Source organism: Cygnus olor, chromosome 8, assembly GCF_009769625.2.
Source record: "Cygnus olor isolate bCygOlo1 chromosome 8, bCygOlo1.pri.v2, whole genome shotgun sequence".
NCBI lineage: Eukaryota > Metazoa > Chordata > Aves > Anseriformes > Anatidae > Cygnus > Cygnus olor.
Genome location: NC_049176.1, coordinates 12,380,313 through 12,403,343, shown reverse-complemented (window position 1 = coordinate 12,403,343; position 23,031 = coordinate 12,380,313). Strand labels below are relative to the sequence as shown.

The following is a 23,031-nucleotide window of genomic DNA, read 5'->3' as shown; positions in this document are numbered from 1 at the left end:
AGGGCTGTGAGCTGCACGCCTGAGAGCTCCCAATTTTTTTTTCCCTGTTAAGCACTCACCGTTAACTAACCACACAGAGTATGAAGTAGGTCTGGATCTGAACCAGGGCAGTAGATGGAGAATACACCCAAGCTTCGGTTTTACCTCTGCTGGAGCCAAGAGAATCTCTTCCCATCCATCCGCAGCGAGGAACAAAGTGCAAGATCATGGGAAGAAGTCTGCTGACACCCCAGGAGCAGAACCGGGCAAGCCAGCAGCCCTCCCACAGTGGTATCACTCTTCACCATCCCACAACAAGGTATGATGCTGGCCAACAGCCCAGACTCCTGTGTTGCTGATTACAGCACATCTACCCATCAACAGCCCAGAGGATCCTGAGTTATTTTAGTTTGATCCCGTTTCTTGGAGCTGTTTAGGATACTCTAGCTGTAGGTTCAGCAGCACCAGCTGCTCTTTGAATGGACCTCAGGTACCCACACCTGCCACTGCACCTCCTCCAGGCTTCAAGCAGCTGATGGAAACAGAGGCTTGCTTAGCAGCAGCCTCTTTGTAGCATGAAAATAAGCCAGCAGAACGTCAGCTCTGTGTGTGTTGATTATAACCTTTTACTCATAACCGCTCCTATCAGCTGGGAAACAAATAAGGAAAGACATCACTGTTTATTGAAGTCTGCACTGCACAGAGAAGGTGAGTCCTCAGCTCTGGGCTCTTGTGAAGACATTATTGCAATCGTGCTGCAGTCACACTTCCCACACTTCCAGCATCTTTCTCACAGCCACCGTAGCTTAGAGTTTTATTCTGCTCTGTTTGAAGAAAGGTATAAAAAGGTACCAAGTTGACTAAGTAATGTCATTAGACCTAGTTCTAAGCCCATTTCATGCTTACAAAAATCCTTTTATGTGTAATGAAATGCCATCAGTTCTAACAGAGACAACTTCACAATACTTCCAATCCACTCAGAGTATATTTAAAGGAGAATATTAAACTGAAACTGAGGTTTGGTAGGTTTAGTTCCATCTCTCAGTTCTGAAGTCAAAACCAACATAGCTACTTCCATGCTTTTTCAATCACTAGATAAAATACAATCATTCCTTTTTTAAACTCAATGAGAGAGTGAATGCACTATGCTATGAAAAAGACTGTTTCCAGCAATAGCTCAGCTTTCAAAACCAAGATCCCCTCTGTTTTGGAGGGGAAGCAACCCTGAAACTAATCTCCTCTTAATCTCCTCTAAATACAACCCCAAAACCTCTTCTAACTTTATGAGACTATGTAGCTAGGGACATTCTATTCTACTAGATAAGTTTTATTCATATAAATATTCAGGGGAACCTAACTTAATTAGCACTAATGATGAGAAAACCTATAGGGAACTACTGAGTTTTGCAAGCAACTGAACATAAAGCGTATTGATAAAAAGCCACTTTACTGCCAGGCGATGCTCTTCTGCATGCTGAAGAGATGATGACAATAGTCCCAGGGTTTATATGCCAGATACACAGAAGTACAGTAAGGCAAAGTCACTGCAGACAACTACCTTGCAAGTTAATGAGGATTAGATTCAGTTGTTTCAAAAACACCATTTTTAAATAAGCTAGAGTAGACAAATGTTAACTAAAAATTGCCAACAGTTAAATGCAGAATGTTTCTTATGATGCCATTTTTTCTTATGATGCCATTTAACATTTGAGCCAAATTGTCAGTCTGCCTGCTGTAATATTTCAGGTAACCTATTCCTATTTGAAGAACAGGATCCTCCATTTCCCCCAGCTTTGCTGATATTAACAGCTTATTAACAGCTCTGACAGTAGCACAAGCACAGCTTGAACATCATAAAATATTAAGGTGGAAGTGGTTTTAGGTCTCCAAACATACTCACCTGTTCTGAAAGTTTCTCAAGCTTGAAAGCAGAAAGGAAGCTGGCAGCCTCTTCCCATGCTGTGTACGAAGCAGGTTTGAGGGAGTAAAACTTATTCCACACCAAAGCCTAACACAGACCAGTTGAAAGGTTGTCTGTACAGCAGTACCATCCTAACAGGATCGTGCCATTAAGTGGGCATAAACTCAATCACTTCTGATAGATATTCAAGTTCCCTCTAAGTATATAGCCACTCAAAAGCTTGCAAGCTTGTTTCCAAGCCACCACATTTATTACGCTGCCAACAAAGGTTTTGTTTCTCCAAACCAGAGCACCGCAGCTGCAAACAGATCCGAAGAGGCAGTAGAACAAACGTATCCAAAAAAGAGCTCAGCATACGAAACATCCATCAGCCCTGGGACTGTAAAACACAGTCCCTCCACAGGCCCCAATGTCCTTCGTTTCTGTTTCATGCAGAGAAACTCAACCTGACTTCCACCATCATTTACACAAATACGTATATACATGCCTGTTTGTATGATTACAAGATCATATCCATCAGTATCACTTCATAACTTACTCTACAACACACTTAGGCAACACATGAATCCAAAGCATCTTTGTCTCACCCTGTATTTATTACTAGAGCCAACATTAATAACCATTTAACATTAATAATCATTTCAAATTACCATTTGCTCAAGCCTCTTCTCCAGGCTGAGCTGCTGGTAGGGTTTTTCTCTGAGCTGTTTAAGATCACCCCACACATCTCCGCATGCCAACCTGTCATTTAACAAACTAACTCCCCTAATCAAGGAAGGAAAATAAAAAAATCTAAAGGTGAGTTAATTATTTCAGGTAATGACCTGCTACCAAAGCAAGCCATTTCCAACAGATACAGCTAGAAATTAAAGAGACCCCAATGAACTACCTGCACCGTTAACAATGGGCTTTGTTTCCTCGAGCAGCCAGCCATGAGACTCTCTGCATCCAACTCAACAATTACGGGAAGCTGTAAAATTCAGAAGGGGGTAGGCAAGTTTGTGGAATTTAGGAGAATCTGTCCTTGACTTTATCAAGGCCGTTTTCCACACAGAAGATGCTGCAAAACCACAGCTTCCACGGCTGCAAGTCCCATTTCTGAGGTCAGATCACAGCCATCACCTGCCAGCAGTGCTGCCTGTTAGACAGGAGCAGGAGGGCAGCTGCCTGCAGCCTCGCAGAAAAGCCTGTTGGACCAAGCACTCAGGAAGGGGGGATACAGCGATGCGACATGCCTTCCACGTGCTAGCAGCCTCCATCCTGGATATCCACCTCTCAGAGGACGTTTCTGCACTACAGCATCCGCTGTCAATCCCTGCGCTTTTACAGAGCCAGTCCCTGAAGAGCCCGGTCTCATTCAAATAAATGGTCCTCTGCCAGTTAACACCCTTTCTCAAGTGGGGCATCCCAAAGTACAAAGAAGCAAACCTCACTTTGCGTGGTGGCAGAGCCACAGGAGGACACTGCTTCGCCTTCAAAGAGAAGGCCTCCAGAGGAAGATGCTCAGCAGGAAGCCACAAACACAACAAGCTGACCACGTGCCTTTAGCGCAAGCCCACAGTCCACAGGCTTGGAATTGATTTACAAGCCTTGACAAATGGCATTTAGCTACAAGTTGCTTTACCTAATGACACAACAGAAGATATCCAGGCTGGAAGGGACCCTGGGAGGTCTGCAGTCCAACGCCACCTCTTCAGGAGGTTTGCTCCAGTGCTCAGCAGCGCAGGGCTGCAGCCAGGGGGCACCACACAGCATTTCCCAAGAACCGCTCGCATCAGCTGCAGGAAATTGCTCCACATTATAGAAAAGATCATGAGGAACAATCATTCTGTTTAATACATTTGGTTTAAAAGTTGATTCCCACATTGATCAAGGACTCTTCAATACTTTTTCAGACTATTCATAAAAATTCATAAAATTTGATTTAAATTAAAAACCCGTCTAATTATCTGCAGATGGAGACAGCTTTGAAGTACTAAAAGCTTAATGGGAAAAAGATCATCTTACTACCAGATAGTCTGAAATTACTAGAGAAAAAAATAACATCCCACTGGTGGCTATGAAACTTTCTTTCATTAGCTTCCCAATTTAAAATTATGTAAATTTTATCCCTAAAAGTAAATGCAAATGTAGATGTAAGAACAGACTTCTGACTCTCTGCAATGTCAACACAAGCACCAGAAAGTTTATTTTTTCCATTAAGGACTGGAGATATGAGCTGACAAGTTCACTTTGCATGTCACAGTCCCTTCTGGGATACAGGCCTGTCCTCAGGACTAGGAGGGTTACATTGCTGAGCTGAGATTGCCCCAAAGTCAGAGCTGGGAGCTGACACCTGTGTAACCCTCCTGCTGGTTACACATCATATTCAGCTTCTGCTCACGGGATCCAGACCATAGCTCTGTACTAGGAAATGTATGAGTTCTGTGCTCAAGAGAAAGAGGAGAGAAAGTAATAGAAAGGCTCTGTTTTTGTTTTTCCCAGCTCAAATTAAACACAATTCCACTTCAACCCCAGACAACCTCTGGTCTTGAAGCCAAAACTTCATGTGAGTCAAAGTAACAGAGCCACAGGAAGGGCACAAACACTGTAGAGGTTCAGGTATTACACTGCACATATCCTCTGCCACTCTGCAGTTAAAGTTGCTTTATCTGAGCATTTCTCTTCTCTCCAGTTCGGAAGAACAAGCCAAGACAGATCCATCCACAGTTTAGAACTGCCACCTTTAAATAAGAGTCCATTTCAAAAAATGATTGACTTAGAAAAGGCCGCAAGAAAAATTCAGCCCTCCTCATTTCTCACCTTCTCAGCATCTATTGCACTCAGACATGATCCTGTGAAGGATAAACCCACTTGCACATTTCTTTCATTCATCTTTAGCACCAAGATAGAGGCATCGCTGGTCACAAACTTAAAAAAAGCACTCATCTAATCCCAGCCAGCCGGGCGCATTAAAAGAAAGAGGCGAAAGACTTATTTTCTGTTCTGTTGACACAGAACTAAAAGGCACCTTATTAAGTACAGATCTCAGAATTTATATGGACAAGGAAGTAAGCTGAAGTAAAAAGGGGAACGAAAGAATAGTGGTTCAGTGAATAGATGGTAAACGTCCTCCTAATGGGTTTTTTCTTTTAATCTCACCTTTGAAGAAAGGACATCAGGTCATTTTACTGAAAGGGTCAACACAAACAAAAGTACAACCTTGAAACTGTGGCTTAATTGTACTGTTTGAATGCTCAGAAAGGTCTCTTCAGATCTGCTACACTGCTTACAGGCAACAGAGTAAGTAATAAAACAATAAATCAAAAAAACAGCAGACCCCAAAGGTAAAAGCCGTATCTTGAGTGAAATTTCAGCAGCCACATATTTTATTTTTTCTTTAATGAGGTAAATAACTAAGTCTCTAGGCAAGTATAGCTTTGGCTGTACTTTGACTGTATCCAAAGAGCTTTGTATACAAAGCCCTTTGGATGTCATTTTAAGACCTTCTGGAGAAGTGGTAAACTAGCCCAGAAGCATTTGAAGTATAAGCAATTATAAAAACCCACATACCATTTGCCCCAAAATCTTCAGGGCTTCTGGGACAGAAGCACCCCCATTTCCACCAGATGTGGGGACTCCCAGTAGGGACAACCAGCTTGCTGATAACCAGATTTCAGACAGACATCTTGCTGTAGCCTTTCTGGTATTTTTCTGTTCAGTTTTTTTTGAAATATGAAAGACTGCCACATTATTCTCTGAAGGCCTCTGACAGCGCTAAAGCAATTTTCTACATAAATCATTGTAATGCTAACGCTGCAGTTTACAGTCTCATCTTTAAAAGAAAGCCTTCTACTATTTACTGCCTCAGTAAGTGGAGAGAAGAAAAGTTAAGCTCTGACGACTGTTCTGTCTGGGGGCATAATAAATGCAAAATTTATTCCTTGGCCCAATTCTAGCAAAACTTCACATTCAGGAAAGCCATGTAAACACTTTGTGCTTGGAGAACTGGGTGTAGAAAAGACATTTAGCATATTGAGCTATACACACACACATTCGTACTGCAAGGCATGCTTAAAGTCACCCTAATGTTAATAAAAGCAAAACCAAACAACTAGCCACTGCAAATCTCCCCATCTATTTCCACTGCTCATCCTCCTCTCTTGGTCTCTCCTGAAGCAAATAAGGGTTAAAGAGGAGGGTTACAATTTTCATCCATGTGCCCTGCTTCTAAGCAAAGCAAGAACGCCTGGCCAGGCTTCCCATCTTGCAGCACACACTTTATTAAATAAAATGGCAAATCCCAGATGGAAGATGCAGCTTAGGGACCGGCCGCTGCCCACCTCCCGCACCGCAACCGGAGGCTGCCACCGTGTGGATGCTGCCCGGGGAGCGCCAGCACTGGAGCCCTGGCTCCCAGTCAGCCTGAAAGGCACCAGCAGCTTTCCTCGTACTTCACCAGGATGTTTCCAGGTAACACAACGTGCAGGGGGTTGTTGATCATCTTTTATTAGTCCTCAGGAGGTCCAGGCATTCATAAATATGCTTGTGGCAAGTGGCTCGGGAGAGTACTCCTGCTGCTCAGCTTGGGGGCTTTTTCAGCCTGCTTATATAGTCTTTAATTACACTTTTCATCCCTTTCCCATAAATCCAGTTTTATTTCCCTTATAAATAAACAAACCAGGTTTTGCAGATAAGGAACATGTTTCCATCAACTTCCTTCACACACAGAGCTAATATCTTAAAAACTTCAAGCCAGCGGAGTTTTCAGGGTCTGGTACACGAAGTTCATGTAGGGTTAAAGCAATGCAAACCATGCACCCTTGTATTCTGTCAGTTTATAACATCCATTTATTTGATATATTAAAAAATAGCTAAATCACATACAAGGAAGTTTAACTTCAGGTAAATTCCACTTGGACTCCTAAATATAGTTAAAACATCCCCTTAAAGTACAGGTGATTGGTTTTTGGTTGTTTGTGTTTTTGTTGTTGTTGTATTTTTTAATCGATGATGATTCCTTATTTATAAGTCTTCTTTGCTATGTATGGATGGATTTTTGTCAACAGCAACAGCTAACCAGTAAGACTCATCTTTTTGTCATTTATTTCAAGGTTCCTACAGCATGCCCAGGAGCACATTTAGGAATCGGTGTATATATTATTGTTTATCTGCTCCCCTAAACAATAAAACTTTTCACAACATTTCACTCAGTGAGAAATCTTTTTAAAGCACCCTGGTAATTAATTCACCACATCCGTGGCTACCTGTGAGTTATTATCCTAAGCTGCCCTCACCAAGACACACAAACACCTCATTTATTACTTTCAGAGTTTCTTTGAACTTGAGCCTACTAATTAGGACGAAGAACAATGGTGAACAGCAGAACATGTTGGACAGCACATATTATATACAAATTCTTGATTAACAAATTCAAACTTTAAAGGAACTGTTTGGCTAGCCAGAAGCTAACTAGAGTTACAGCGGCAGAACATTCGGCAGCATTTCTTTACCAAAGCACTTAAGGACACACTCAAATGTGAACTCTTACTCAGCCCACATACTAAGAAAACTAAAAAATTATAAAATGCTTCTAATAAAAAGCACGAGCAGGGGAGGAACATTAAGTTGGAATCCAAGCTTTTTGGAGTTAAATGCACTGAACATTAAATAACTACTGATTCTAGCACTGGCTTGGAGAGAGGCCCTGCAGTATCTTCATTTTTAACAACAATAAAACACATACTTTTCAAACCTATATTTCACCCAAGAATTATAATACCTTCAAAACCAGAGTGAGATTTACTGCCCTTCCAGCATTTTCTAACCAAATACCACAAAAATGCTGTTCTTGCAGAATGTCAAGGAGAAGAAAGGGCAAAGGAGCAAAATCCAATCCATGCTCAAGTTGGTAGCTAAGGAAGTTTGTCTACATTGCAGTGAGATTCCCATCTGCATTTCATTGCAGCTAGCGTGAACCCAATCAGCGTGGGTTAAATATATGTCAGATCAGTGATTATTGTGTTCTGACCTCCGTGAGCAAGTTGGACATTATACATTCCTGCTACATATTGCAATAGTTAAGGGATCAATGCTGCTTTAAAAAATATATATATTTTATGCTACACATGCTTCAATTTTTTCATGTAATGCATATTTCTTGTAGTCTTTCAAGAAATATTCAAGCTGTTCTGTCACTGTCTGAATGGCCCTGGTGAAAGGTATTAGATCAAGACTCAGAAAGCCCAAGCTCAATTCATCATATTATTGTAATGTTTCTTTCAAGACCTCAGGTATGGCCACTCCGGATCCCATGCTCCCTAACTATAAAATACGGATGATACTAGTACTCCTCATAAGGTTGCTGCAAACAAATGCGTTTCATTTTGTGAAATGTGCCTGGGAAAAGCTTATGGGTCCTGAATATGCGCTATATAGAAAAAAATCCCAATTAATATGTTGCATCATCTTTTCTGACACTACCAACAGCTCTAAACAGGCTACCACAGACTAATTAAATCCCCCAGGGTATGCTTCCACGGCTGCTGAAACCAGTTGAAGGTAAGGGCTGCTGGCAGGTCCCAGCCTCTCCCCATCCCATGTGCTCTCTCAGGCTTGATCCCTCTAAGGGAGCTGGTTCATGGTGTTAAACTAGAAGAAACTAACCCCGTTAAAAAACATTTCACCAGCTTGGTGTCTCAACAGGTCCACTGCAGGCTCAGATGAACCTGAGTGGTGCACAGGATGTCACCATCCCACATGGCAGAGGGTGCAGAGTTGTTGTTGGCAAGAGCAGTTATCAAGTTGGCTTTACCACAACCACCCCCTCACTAGTTTGAGCACGGTAAACAGCTTTCAACACTTAGCAGAGGTCAAGCAATCACAGCTACAAACAACTCAGCTATTTACTACCTGCCATTACGACTGGCTCCACCAACACCATTTAACACCACCACGGATTCTTAAAGTTACCAATACCAAGAAGAAAGGGTGTTTCTTAAAATCCTAGACTTGTATCACTTATAATGCAACCGTACTAACATGAAGAGCACTGAGCCCACAATAGGCTCCATGTCTTACCAAAGAGGCTGCAGATGCTCATGAGCATCTTAAAGGTTCTGCACTTGGTCTTGAATACAAACTGGAAGAAAATAGTACTGTGGTACTTGAGTGCCTTCACAGATCAGTGATAACTATACATCTTCAAAACTATTTCAGGGAAGCCACAGTCAAGTGTTGTACGTGTACAGACCATAACTTGTTTAATACAAGTTATTAACTCGGCCTCAGCAGCCTGTATCGCCATGAAACACACTGTTAGAGGCACAGTATTTCTTACCTGGAGACTATGCTGGAGCCATTGTAGAGGTCACTAGCGTAGGACAGTGTTGCCAGGGGGCGGACAGAATTGTAGCGTGTGAACTTGGATAGACACTCCTGAAACTCATCCAGCTGGCTTGTGGTTCTGCTGTCATCTAGGGAGGGGTACCAGAGTTGAGGGAGGATGAAGAATAAGAAGGTGAATAAACACAGCAGTAAGCAAAATCATCAAAATGCATATCTTCATGTGACACCACATCTGCCCATTATTTGGGAAGGATTCTTGGTCAAAAACAGGTTTTATCTCCCACCTCTAGCATTCCCTGAAGGCAGCAGGATTTTCAGAGCGTAAATTAAGTCTTTCCAGTGAACCTACTGCATTGAGAATCTGCCTGTGATCACAAATACAGCTTTCATGGTAGATGAGCTCACTTATTTTAGTCAAATTCAAAGCCCGTAGGCCACAAAGATTATTAACAGAAAATCCTTAAGCACATCAACATGCAGTGTAAAGAATATGTCTAGCATTCAATGGAAGTGAAAATATATTCCCTTTCCCCTGAATTGTACTTCAGTTACAAAATGCCTATATTTGGTGTCAATTACATTCCAAATACTTCTAGCAGAAAATATTTCTCTTGTTACTCCAAAAGCAACAGAGCTAGGGGAGAGCTGTTTCATGGCTGGAGAAGGGAGACAAGCATGAAACCAGAAGACTCCCTGAGCTGTAAGTTTTGTGAAATTATGACCTTCAGCAGACAAGGTGAAATTGAGCCAGCTTGAATAATGATGATAAACATTCTGTGGAAAATGGAAGTTTGCTACAAAAGTTAGAACTAAATTGCAGTATAGATAACTAAAAATTATTCCCTGCAACCTCAAGTCCTAACTTTCCTCAGTACGAATGGAATTTTGTTTAAACCATTTTAAAATTTAGAATTTCCTAAATAAGGAAAAATTCCTAGCTTACAGCAATGCCCCATGGACAAGCCAGCTTTCCCAAAAGTGATCATGCATCTGCAGTCAAACACCAGACAGAGCCCTCAGGCTTTGTAACTACCCCCAGAATTTGCAGCAGTTCCCCCTTTCTTCCTCTAACACTACATATGCTTTGTCTTTTTGCACGATACAGTGTAAGAGACCAAGCTGAGAGCAGTGACTGCTCTAACACACAGCACCTCAGTTTACAGGCAGTCCAGCATGCAAGTCACATCACTGCACACCTTGCCTTCTGTTAGGCCACTGCAGCAGCAGCACAATGCACACTGCTCACTCGTGCCTCTGAAGTCATGAATTCACGCTCTAGTTATCCTTATCAGTTCCCTTATCAATAGCATAAGGAAGTGACAAAGCTCAACTCACTAGAAGTCTTTGGAAATAGCTGGGTGAAAAAAAATCAAGGTTTCAACAATAAAATTCAGCTATGATTTCTGGTGGGAAAACAAAGAATAATCACTTTCTGCACCTTAGTAATTCCCTGTCATCAGAAATTATACTGCTCCACAGTCATAAGGCATTTTGAAGCCTCCCTTACACAGTTTAATGTTTGATTGTATAAAGGAACAGGGGAGGCCAGTAATTAGCATGTTTAAGGGTACTACCCATAGGTACGTTACCCATATCAGACGGATCAAAATAGGCAAAATGAACAAAGTACTGCTCTTAATTTAATCATCTGCACCTGACCGCTACAGGAAACTGCTTGAGAAGAAGTATGTAAACATCAGTCAGTATTTTTCAAAGACTCCTTCCTCCTCTTTTGACACTTTAATAGAAGCAAATAGCTGCTACTCTTCCATTTCCCATATTTTGAGATCAAGCACACAGTCCTCCTATAATTTATTCTGTATCTATGCCTGGAAAACAGAGTGTTATTTCTCAAGACATTTTCCCTGTCAAAGTGCAAGGCCATTTCATAATTACAGTTATATTACTTCTCCACTCCTTACTAGAAGGCTCTCAGGCATCTCTTGCAAAAACATATATCTTGCAAAAAGCATATAGCCACATTAAATCCTATTTAAAATGCGTCAAAAAGCAGGAATGACTCCGAATAGAAGAAAATCTAATTAAGTATTACAGGTTATCCCTTATTTAGGAAAAAACTCGCACTTGCAAATCCTCCACTCTTGGTGCAGCTGACACACACAAATAAAACAGTTTCATTGCATTCATATTTATAGTCCCAATTATGAAGAAGGATGTCTTCCACAAGGGAATGCCGGGAAAAGTCCAATTTGTTATCCTCGGTTAATAAAGGTATTATTTTAACATGAACACAGTTATGCATCACCCAGATAACACTGCATGAAAGCATCTCAGTGTGATCTGTGAAGTACTGTAGTCTACAAAGCATTGCTAGCACTTCACAGCAGACAGGCTGGTCATACACAAGCAGCTTCTCCAATCTTCCAGCTCCTGAAGCACTCTCCCAACCTGTCACATACTGTTAAAGTTATGCTGCTTTGCACAACAAGACCTGAGTCAGGCACCACCCTGAAATAGATATGCCCAGGTCTTCCGCCCAAGCATGAGCTCCTGTAAAATGCCTGGCAGCCTTTAAAAATAAAAGCTATTTTTTAAAAAAATTGAAAAAAAGAGCTTGATGATTTTTAAGTGGATAAAACTCAAACTAAATCCACGGAGGAGAAAAGCAGGGATTTCTACCCCAGCTTGCTTGCTGACCTGTGTCCTCTGGAGGTTGATCCTTGCCTTCCAAGGCTACAAAGGAAGATATTCTGCCACAGCAACCTCTGCCTGGTTCCCTCTTATGCCTCTGAGGTTTCTCTCATCCCTGGTGGCTCCCCACTTGTCCCTGCACTCTGTCACTTTTTGTATAAGCTGCAGCTCAGAGCCTGGTGCCGCACATCTTTTGCCTGCCACAGCTCATTGCACACGACTTCCCCCCAAAGCTTGCTTCTTCCCCAGGGGAGCCAGAGAACCACCCTCCTCTCCCTTGAGAGGCATTCATTTGACCCATTCGTTTCTGGGGAGAATCTTCTTATGTAATTAAGAACCATCCATCCACTATGTAACAATTACTCTAGCTGCTGGCACACTGTTACTCAATTATGAATGAAGCAATGTAGGCAACTGTGAAAACAGCTAATTCTACAAAACAAGTATTAAATCTAAGGTGTGCCCCATGGGATAATGACACTACTGCACACTCAGCTTGTATACTTCAAGCCATTTGTTAACCAAGACTCACGATCTAGACAACATAAAGGATAAAGGATAACATGCAAGTGTCATATTGCCCATTAAATATGCAAGCATTTATCAGTTCGTTTTTACTTCTGCAGTATTTTGATAATAGCATTTTAACCATGCCTAGTAGAAAGAGTAGAAAGGCTACCCAGCCACTGCTTTCAAGCATTCACATCTTCAGGACAAGCATCAGTGAAGTTGTTTATTATGCATTATGCCCTTCACAGTACAGCATTACAGCACAATATATACCTCCGTTCCCCTCCTAAATGATGAGATCATTTCATAAGCTTAAAAACCTCGAAGATCAGTCAAAAAAACCTAGGTGGGATGATTCGAGTTATACACAAATACGTACAGCAACATTCCCAGGCAGGGAAAAGGTAAAGGCTGCTCTCTCTTTTCTGCAGAGTAGGACTGTAGAAGTTAACTAATGTCAGGAGCTGAACACTGAGCAAGAACTCACCTGAGACACGTGTCATCCTTGTGGAAAAATAGCACTGCTCTAGGTCCTCAAAGTGAGCCGTGAGCCGCTTCCGTCGTGAGGCTAGCGTGCTGTTATACCAGGGCTGCTTTTTGGTCTGAATGGAGGAGAGAACATTCTTCTTCAGAAAGGTAAAGCCAGGCCTGGTTGCTATTTCAATAGATTTTAATAAATTGCAAACAGTTTATAGATTTTATCTGGCTAGTTAAAAAGTTTACAGTGACAATAAAGATCTTATTACTATCAACAGTTATGCTTAGGGTCTCATATTGCCAAGTTACAGGGTGCAGACGAGCAGCTGCTTTTAGACAGTTCTTGTTTTCTGAATCTTTGCAAATTCAGCTTCATACACAGAACAGCAGCAACCCCTGGGGCTTCCAGTTCTCACACCACATGGACTGTGCAAGAAATACTTGCTAGAGCTCTGACAAACTGCCTGAAAAGAGGGGTTGTTTATTTTAAGGAGGTAGTTACTAAATTATTTCTTTTAAAGTAACTCTAACTATAAAAGTAAGCACATAAAGAAGCCAGAATACACTAAGACACCATCAAGTTCAAACGTTAGTTGAAAAGAAGTCCTTGGAAATATTATAAAAATCATTTCCCGACCTACACAAGCAGCAGTAGTGAGAGACACAAGCAAGTGATTGAAACTGCATCAACAACCTCTCCCCCAAAAGGAACCAGAAAACAAAGTACTTGCTTTAATCACTAGTGAAAGGAACAAATTCCTCTATTACAGAAGAGGCATGAAGAGCACCTTGCTTTTAAGTTACATTTAAAGTCTCACACATCACACTTGCTCAGAGCTAATGAGGAAACACTAAAAGATCCAAGAACCAACAAGCTCCATAACGAAGACTTCCTAGTGAGCACCCCTGAACACGTACAAGGTCTGTAGTGCCACTCCCCAGCACTAACAAAACCCATCCAGCACGCACCAGGAAGGACTTAACTCCCCCTCAGTCCATGCAGGAGAACAGGCTGCGTGCATTACAGCCATCCAGAAAGCTACCAAGAATTAACTAAGTTTAGAACCTAGTCTAAAGTTCTTACAGCTGTATGAACAGTATCCTAACTTTTAAGGAGGAAAGCAAACCCCAAGCCACAAAATCTCCAAGTGCCAGCTCCTGTGCGAGGCCCCTGGCTATGTGCTGGCATCGTGACTCACAACCAAACGCTGACTGCGCCTCTGCTCGACAGCTTCTTTCTTCGTGAAAATAGCTCCAATCTCAAAACACATCTCCAACACTGGAAAGTACTCCTACCTCAACACCTTTTAACTGCAATTTTCTAAAGCTTCAACAGCTTTAAGAGAGATTTAATGGAACACTTCTACGGCATCTCTCTTAATTTAGAGCACCAGCCTGCGAGGGCCGCAGCCTCTCTCAGCACACCAGAAGCAAGAAGGGCTCAAGACAACTCCAAGTACTGACGAGCAAGCACTTCAGTCTCGTTAAGACAAACTGCCTGCGACATGATGAGCGATATAACCCAAGCCTAAATCTGATCTGCTAGATGGGTCCGGTACACACCGAGGTGGCCCCTGTGCTTTGGAGCAGCTTGCCTGCCATTTCACACACCTGCTTGGTCTCCAGAGGAAAATCCCCCTGGAGCAGGTCTCCAGTGATCCAGCTGTGCTGGGAGCCCATCTGCATTAAGCCATCTTGACATGATGCTCAGCAGCTAAGGATTTTAAGCGACTCCTTTTTACCAAACCATGTGATGAGCTTCTCAGCAAAGAAGTCTGCTTCACAGCTACTTGTTAAGCAATGCCAGGAAACAGGAGTGAAGAAATAAGGGGAAATGAGTGAAAACTGCTCACTGTGTTATGGAAACTAAGAAACCTGTTATGGTTGTTCCAGCTGAGAACATTAGTTAAGATTACTCTTATCAAGTTACTCTTCTGCCTGAACTTCAGCAGGCACCCTAAAGAGTCCTCTTAAACAACAGGAAGAGCTTCACAGCTGTATACAAGCTCCTTATTGACAGCAAAAACAAGAGGTACTGCAACTAACTACTACCTGCAGGATTCCCCAGGACCTATGCGACTCATCCACTGTTTACTTCCAAAACTCAGCCTCTGGAAGAAAATTGTCCTGTAGCTCAGCGATATATAAATTCTTCTTTAAGAACACATTTGCAAGCAATGCCAAGAGTCATCATATCAGGAAAGCAAGTTATGCTGTCCATTCCAGCACAGCTCTGTACTGCAGCTGTGCTGAATCTAAGATTTTTGGCGTGACTGACAGTTTAAAGTACACAATTGAATTTACATTCTTAGAACTGTTTTTACTGTAAATAACTTTTTGCTGTAAACTCTTGTTGAAATGAGACTACCTTTGAATGAAAGGCTTAACAGTTCTCTCTCAACTCCCCATCCAAACATACATTAAAGTTTGATTAGCAAATTTGCACTAGAGAATACAGACTTTGCACTGTCAAGGACAAAAAAAATTGCATTTGAGGACAAAAAATTACTCTCACAAATAAGACTGTCACAGGAATGACTAGAAAAATCTAGGTTGTTTGTTCTGTGCAGTACAGCTATGCCATTCCTTTCCATTTCAAAGGAAAAATTAAAGCACCGAGGCAAGCAGTGTCAGCTATATCACATCACACACTATACCATATCAGTCCTGAACATAAAACCCCCACCGAGAATTTACATGCCCTTTAGAGCATGGTGGAGCTGCAATCTTTCATTCAAGCAAAAACCTCACAGACCACAGTATCAGGAACTACGAACTTTCTTCCACAGGCTAATAGAGGAAAGTTTCTCATGACCAATTAGTTACACAGCTACAAACAAAAACCTGCACACACACACACGCGCGCCCTAAATTCAGGTCTATCAGTTACTGTCAAATAGGATCCAGCAGCACTTCCACCCATTAATTTGCCAGTTGCTTCATATTTGTGTGCCCACCAACAGAGCACCAGAGACATGAGTTAGCATGTAACCAACAACCGGCCTAAGAAAGAACTCCTCTCTATAATCAAACCCCTTTTGAAGCAGTGATCTGGATACCAGTGTGATCTTCACAGCCCAGCTGATCCGCTCCCGAGTGACAGCACTGCCATGGTTTTGGAGCTAAGCCACGCAGGTCGGACTGAGTTTGGAGGCCGCCTGCCAAACTGCTTCATTATGCACTCAACTTTTTGCCCTTTGCAATATGAAGTCTTAGTACAGTTTGTAAGGCCCTAACAATGACAAACTACAGGGCAACTGTATGTTTGGAGAACAACTGTTGCTGTTTTAGAAGTCAGACTTGATCCAAAATTATTTAAGTCAATGCAAAGGGTGAGGAATTTACATCCCTTCAAAAATACTGCTGACTTGAAGAGATGGAGAGCAAAACACGTCCCCTCTGCCTCGGTAGAGTCAGCTTTGGGAATTAAGTCACATGTCTAAATAAACTACATTAATTTTCTTTGTCTGCATTATTATGAACATAACCATGAACAGTCATTTCTGAGGCTATAATCATAGAATGTCTTGGGTTGGAAGGGACCTCAAGGATCATCTAGTTCCAACCCCCTGCCATAGACAGGGACACCACCCACTAGATCAGGTTGCCCAGGGCCTCATCCAGCCTGGTCTTGAATACCTCCAGGAATAGGGCAGCCACAACTTCTCCAGGCAACCTGTTCTAGTGCCTCACCACCCTCTGAGTGAAGAATTTCCTCCTAACCTCAAATCTAAATCTCCCCTCTTTTAGTTTATAAACCATTCCCCCTTGTCGTTATCTGATGGAGTAAAGAGTCGCTCTTTTTTTTTTTTTTTTAAATAAGTCCCCTTCAAGTACTGAAAAGTTGCAGTAAGGTCTCCCTGTAGCCTTCTCTTCTGTAGGATGAACAGCCCCAGATCTCTCAGCCTCTCTTTGTGGAGAGGTGCTCCAGCCCCTTGAGCATCTTTGTGCCCTCCTCTGGACCCGCTCTAACAACCCCACATCCTTCTGGTGCTGGGGGCCCCAGACCTGGGGACGCAGCACTGCAGGTGGGGCCTCACCAGGGCAGAGCAGAGGGGGATAATCCCCTCCAGTTTGCCCACATAACCAGTTAAAGCAAGAGGCCAGTTGACTGGCACCCTGAAATGTGTTATGTTTTTCTTAATCTTTCCCCAACCTCCACATCTGCTTTTCCTTTCCCCCTGTGTGCAGACACATGTATTACCTTACCTGAGAACTGCCACTGAAGCCTGGAGGCTGGCTGTACTCCGTGGAGTCAATAATACTACTGCAAAACCAAAAGAAATAGTCTGCTTAAATCACTGTACAATCATCCTTTATCATTTCCAACCCATTCTGCTCTCCCCCATCCCCTTACATCCTGTAGCACCACTTGCCTTTGAAATCCATCTTACAGACAGGGAACACAAGGTTGTTTTTTGTTTGGGGGGCTGGGAGGGGGAGGGGGGGTTGTTTTTTTTTTTTTAAATACAGGATGTCTACAACAGAATGTAGATCATCTCTGTATATACAAGAAATTTGTTTACTGTCACACACAATTAAGTGTAGCGCAATCTAATAATTTTTAATTAGAATGCGAAGTCATATCTTCTGTACAAAATATGCAGGATAAGGCATTCTGAAAACAACATGCCACCATTGGTTTTCACTTCCTTTGAAAAAAGAGAAGTTTAACGCTGTGACATTTGAAACAGCACCATGAACAAGAAGATAGAGGAACCAACTTAAGAAAGACAAGTGTTCCAGGCATTTCGGAATCAATACAGGATACCAGCAACGAAACAGAATTAAACCCAATACCGACAGCCAGGATTATTACTAGAAACCGCTACCATGCATAATCAGTATTTATGACAGCATACCCTAAATCACTGTTTTCAAATACATATGCTAACTCCAGAAATTTAACTTCCAAAGAATGCAAAAGCATCTGATACAGTCAGAAAACAGGTGGTTCGGTATTCTTATACGTATGGGCAAAATATTTAGCCACCAAAATGCAACACCAGAGCCAGTTTAAAACTCTTATTCAAAAATTTAAAATGCAGGTTAACATAAAAGAACGCCATTTTAATAGTTACAGAGAACACATTGCAAGTAATTACCATGGCTTGTTTCTGAAAATCTTTATTCTGTAACTCACTTCTGCTATGTCATTTGGTTTGGGCAGAAAAGAAGCTATGGTCATTATTCTCAGTTTTACTTATAAGGTAACCCTGGGTTTAAGCACTGCTTGAGAAAGTTGAAGGTTTCTTTAAAAAGCTGCCAGAACATTCGTATGTCCTGGTTTTGTAAGAGACAGTTGTACCTCTTGATGTTTATGTAATGGCTGCCAGAACTGATGCGTACACTTGATATCGTTGGTCATAAAACAAGTGGTCTGGCTGAAATGCCAGTCAGGGTACTTGCAAGTCTAGAAGGATGAAATAGTGGTACCAGTGCTTAAATATTTCTCTGAATGTTTTAAAGCTCCCCTGGAGGCAGAAGGAAGTAGAAACAGATGATGAGAGATGATTTTAAAGTATCGCTAGTGGCTAACTAGCGAGATGAGATTGATTGGAGTTCTGTTACAAGCAAGACAAAAGCTACAAACAAAGAAAATCTAAGGGATAAAAATCATTATCTGCTGCTAGCTATTGCAGGGGAGAAAACAGCAGAGCTTTTTCAAGCACGGTCAGGGACAATGAACTTTAAATTAGAATGTGGCCACAAGAAATAATGAAACACGTACAGCAGATCCTGCCAGAAACAGCATGAGTAAGACACTTGGCTGGAAAGCAATGAAAAAGTACTCCACTCCGAGACAGGTATAGTGGCAATTAACAGCAAAACACAGAGACTTAGAGCGTCTAGTCTCGTTCTGCTGCAGGTTGTCTGGTGATGTAGAGCCTTCAAGAGTGCAGACGTCATTTCCCTAACCAGAATACAAATTCAAAGTCATTTCTGTGCAGTGCCTGTAGCGGAGTTAGCTGGCATAAGCTTGTATATTTTCCTTTTAAAAAACAGGAAGCAAATAATCAGAAAAATGCAAGTTTCCTCTAAACTCTTAAGAAGCTGCAGCAGTAGGCTCAGTTAAAAGATCCAGCTACACTAAAATGACACATTTTAAAACCTGGAACAAGAAGAACAGCAACGCAGCAACCTGCGGTCTATAAACCACATTTGTTGGAGTCTTACGGGTACGAAGAGTAATTAGAACAAATGGAGAGGAAGGAGATCAGGATTTTGATAACTGAACCTGAGTTACCAGGCAACTAATTTTTAGATCAGAATCTTTCCTGAGAAATGCCTATTACAGTGATAGTTTGTTATTGCTATTACTGCCTGAATAGCTAGTCACAGAAGTTGCTTACTTGTATATCTTGTTTGCACCATTTACTGATAGCAAAAATAGCACATGCGCCTGTTCAGAAAAACCCTACCCAGAACTATTTGTCCTTTTCCCTATTCTTCCCATCTTGTTCTCTATTAGTATACAAACCCAGCAATCTGCAATCCTGTAAACAAGTGCCATGCTATTACCCAATTGAGTATTTCATCATACCCGGAACAAGCATAAAGGGGAAAATGTTTGTTTCTTGAAGCAGAGAGTGTATTGAACGTGATAGCATTTGTTTTTTTGCTAAAGGACTTAAAAAGGAAGATGGGGGGAGGCACTGTAATTTCACATTTTCAAGATGTTTGGGATAGGAAAAAAGCTATTAAGGATGAAAAGAAACAGAATTAATGGAGCAAGCTTGTAATTCAGAGGAAGCAGATGAATAAGGGCAAGTCACCAGAGACCAGATAAAACTTTGAATTCCAGAGAACTATATTCTTGAGCTTTAAATTCAAAGGCTAAAGAGACTTTTTTTAAATCTCATCTTGGATCCAGAATGGCCTTGCGCTATTTATGACACAAAATAGTAAGTTTATACGACTATTTAATTTCAGTGTGTTAAGCATGTTAACAAGTTATATTCTTTATTAAATACACATACTATTTTAATTCTGTTAGAAGTTTAAAGGAGTCTCTGCAAGTTTAGTATTTTAACTGAAGTTAAATGAAGGAAGTAAAGCTATCTCAAAAACATTTGTATTTCATTCTTACTGGTTCACAGCATCAAAATGCACTTTGAAGATTAAATACATCAGTTAACATAGAACTGGAAAAAACAGCAGATTAAAGCTCCTATCAGTTGTTCTGCACTGTTCTTTCCAATGAGGAATAACAGTTAATTCATGAAATACTCTCCAGAACTTAAATTTAATGATGAAAAGAAAATGAATTTCAAGGGGTAGAAATTTCTGGAATCAGAGGTTGGGTAATTTAAGCCAATTCAATTACTTGAAATATATAAAAAACACAACTTCTGAATAGAACAGGGATAGAAGCTGCAACAGCCAGGCAAAAAGTGATACCTGTTCAAACACCACCTTCACCTACTATTTTCTTTGACCACTCACAATTATGTCTTAATGCAGCAGTGTCATTAAGAAATAGAAAAGCAGGTCTTACACAGAGAGAAGGCAATCCCAAACACTACAGAAAAACCCTAAACACTTTGTTTTACCACACTCTTGGTACTGTTTTGTAACAGAGGGGAAAACAACCCATAAAGGTTCAAGACCCAGCCAAGATGGAACTGGACAAGCGTAAGAAGATCTGGCAAGACGACAAACCCATGGTCTCTGCACCTGCCATGGTCTGATCCACACCACCATATCCCAGCAGACCTTAGCTGAAACTCCCTGAAATATTTGAGACATTATCTTACATCTTCAAAAGCAAGAACCGAGAATGACTGACCCTAGCACACAAAATAAGCAGGCATAAAGAAATGGTAAGAACTCTCAGTAGACTGAAACCAGTGTAGGTCATACACAGCAGATTTGTAAACCCTTTCACAAAAACTCCTGGGCTTAAAATATTTTCTCAGGTGTCAACAGGTTTCAACAAAGTTCTTTGGGAGCTTGTTTGTTAACTTGCCCCAAGTAACACACGTCTACTCAAACACAATCTTCCTAGAAAAAAGGTTTCTAGGCCTGAAGCCATTCAACATACAAGTAACAAGTTCAGCCCAACCCATGCTGAAGTTTTCCCCAAGTAGCAGTAACATGAAACAAACCACAAGCAAAACTGTTTAATAGCCAATAACCAGAGAACTGGTAGAACCTGACAAGAATCTCATCAGCTTCACAAAACTGCTGCTTAGCAGAACAGCAGTAACCCACATGAAGATGCACCTGCATCCAAAAACTGGGCAAGCAGCAAAGGGCAGAGTAACAAACACTGCTCCCATCCATCTTGGCCATATTCCTGTCCCTTCCCTCAGGGCCAACTAGAATTTCCTAGAAATGAGAGATAATTGTCTCTATGTACAGAAACAGCATCTCAGTAAAAGCCCCAGCTACTACTGCGATGCTCCATAACAAAGCACTATATCGAAATGTCTCCAGGAGAGGAAATCTGATCGTTTTTCTCACTTCTGTACTACCAGGTTTAAAACTCTTAATTGCAGAAAAGGTACTGATAAAGTTTTATAACAAAGTCAACCACAAAGAACTCTACTATTAGGAAAATACACTTGGGACAGGTAGGAGAGATATTCATTTAATAACATAACTTGGCCCTGTAAAACCTGAACTTTCCTACAGCCAAAAAAATGGGGCTATAAAGAAGTAGAACACTACAAACCCTGGCACGTACAACTTGGACATAAGAAGCATCTGCAATTTTGTCATCAAGAAACCAGACTATGCAATATTTCAGACAAAAATCCACATTGGAAGTATGTTATTAGAAATATATTTCATTAAGTCAAATCAGACAGATTAAAATATGCACACTCTTGATTCTGTTTAAATCTGATTCTGTGAGCCTACACCTTTAGCCGCTCATGCTGAGTAGAAAAGCTACAGGACAACATTATCATACAAGATTTAGACTTTTAATATGCGAAGCAAAACTGCATAATGTTCAGGAAAGGTAGCATGTATGTACGTTTCATACCATAGCAAACGGCTACAATTCAAGTTAACTAACCCATTCTACATTTAAAACCATCAGCTTTCCACAGTACCCGGGTAAGAGATGCTGTTTTTCATCCAACCGTAGTCTCAGATGGTGTTTGCTTTCTTTGCTTTCACTACTTTCTTCTACAAAAGTTTGTATCAATCAAAAACAGAACGGGTAAATACTGTATGGTACTCAAAGTCTAGTTTTACTTGTGTTTTGTGCATCACATGGAAAAGACTAACAAGTAGAGTGCAATATGTACAGTCTCAAATCCATGTTCTGAGTTGCAAGCTCCATACCTGTGCGAAGGTGAAGGAGCTTCGAACTGCGGCACTGTACTGTCCTCACTGACTGGGGAATACAAACCACTCATTTCCTGAAACAGAAAGCCATGTTACAGCAAAACTGACAATACATGAATAGAAAGCATATTTCGATATATGGTATTTACAGAGGTGTTCCCCCCCCCCAGCAAATAACCAACTGTATCTGCATTTCTTCAGCTTCCACCTAGAAGTCCTTACACTTTTTTTTCCCCCTTTCAATTTTGCTCCAACTGTGTTTATGAAACTCCACAGCCAGTGATTCCTCCCCCCAAAAGAGCAGTTATGAAGCTTATACTCAAACAAAAAGAAAAAAAATGATTCAGTTAACATCCAATGGCCTCTAACCCAGTACCTCCCTTAAATGTAGCAGAACAAGCAAGCTCTAACCACACTTTTGACATAGATGCAAGCTTTTATCTATAGCCTTCACAGCTATAAAGTCATGTTGGATGTGGGTCAGGGCAAGAACAGCCAAAAGAAGGCAAAGCAAAGGTGGTATTGTACCCTAGACTTGAAAGAGGATATATCAACCTTCTGCAGGACAGGTGCACAACAGAAACTTTGCACATGAACTTGGTTTTGTCACTTGAAGACTAAATCACTGCAGTGCACCCAGTAGGAGATTCTATCTTTAACCCCTTTGAGAAATGGAAGCTATGAAGGATGCTGCAGCTCATTAGTTAGGGGGGCAAGGTGGTCCAGGACAACATTACTGGAGCTTTTTAAATTCCCGCTAGATGCCCATTAGTTGTTAGGTAGAAAGTAAGATATTTGTGACAAAAGACATCCCAGACTTTAAAGGTCAGTCCCAAGGTCACTGTCACACACTGGATGCATACTCC

General features: G+C 41.3%; 1 protein-coding gene across 3 annotated transcripts in view; it reads right to left on the bottom strand.

The window, feature by feature from the left end:
• Nucleotides 1–23,031, bottom strand: part of COP1 (COP1 E3 ubiquitin ligase) — a 128,620-nt gene that overhangs the window by 81,249 nt on the left and 24,340 nt on the right. For all 3 annotated transcript variants that reach the window (XM_040565092.1, XM_040565090.1, XM_040565091.1), the window contains exons 8-11: nucleotides 22,163–22,239; nucleotides 17,075–17,132; nucleotides 12,876–12,990; nucleotides 9,219–9,354 (exon numbers count right to left, since the gene is read on the bottom strand). In XM_040565092.1, coding sequence (XP_040421026.1) covers nucleotides 9,219–9,354; nucleotides 12,876–12,990; nucleotides 17,075–17,132; nucleotides 22,163–22,239 — 386 coding nt within the window. The remainder of the gene's footprint in view (nucleotides 1–9,218; nucleotides 9,355–12,875; nucleotides 12,991–17,074; nucleotides 17,133–22,162; nucleotides 22,240–23,031) is intronic.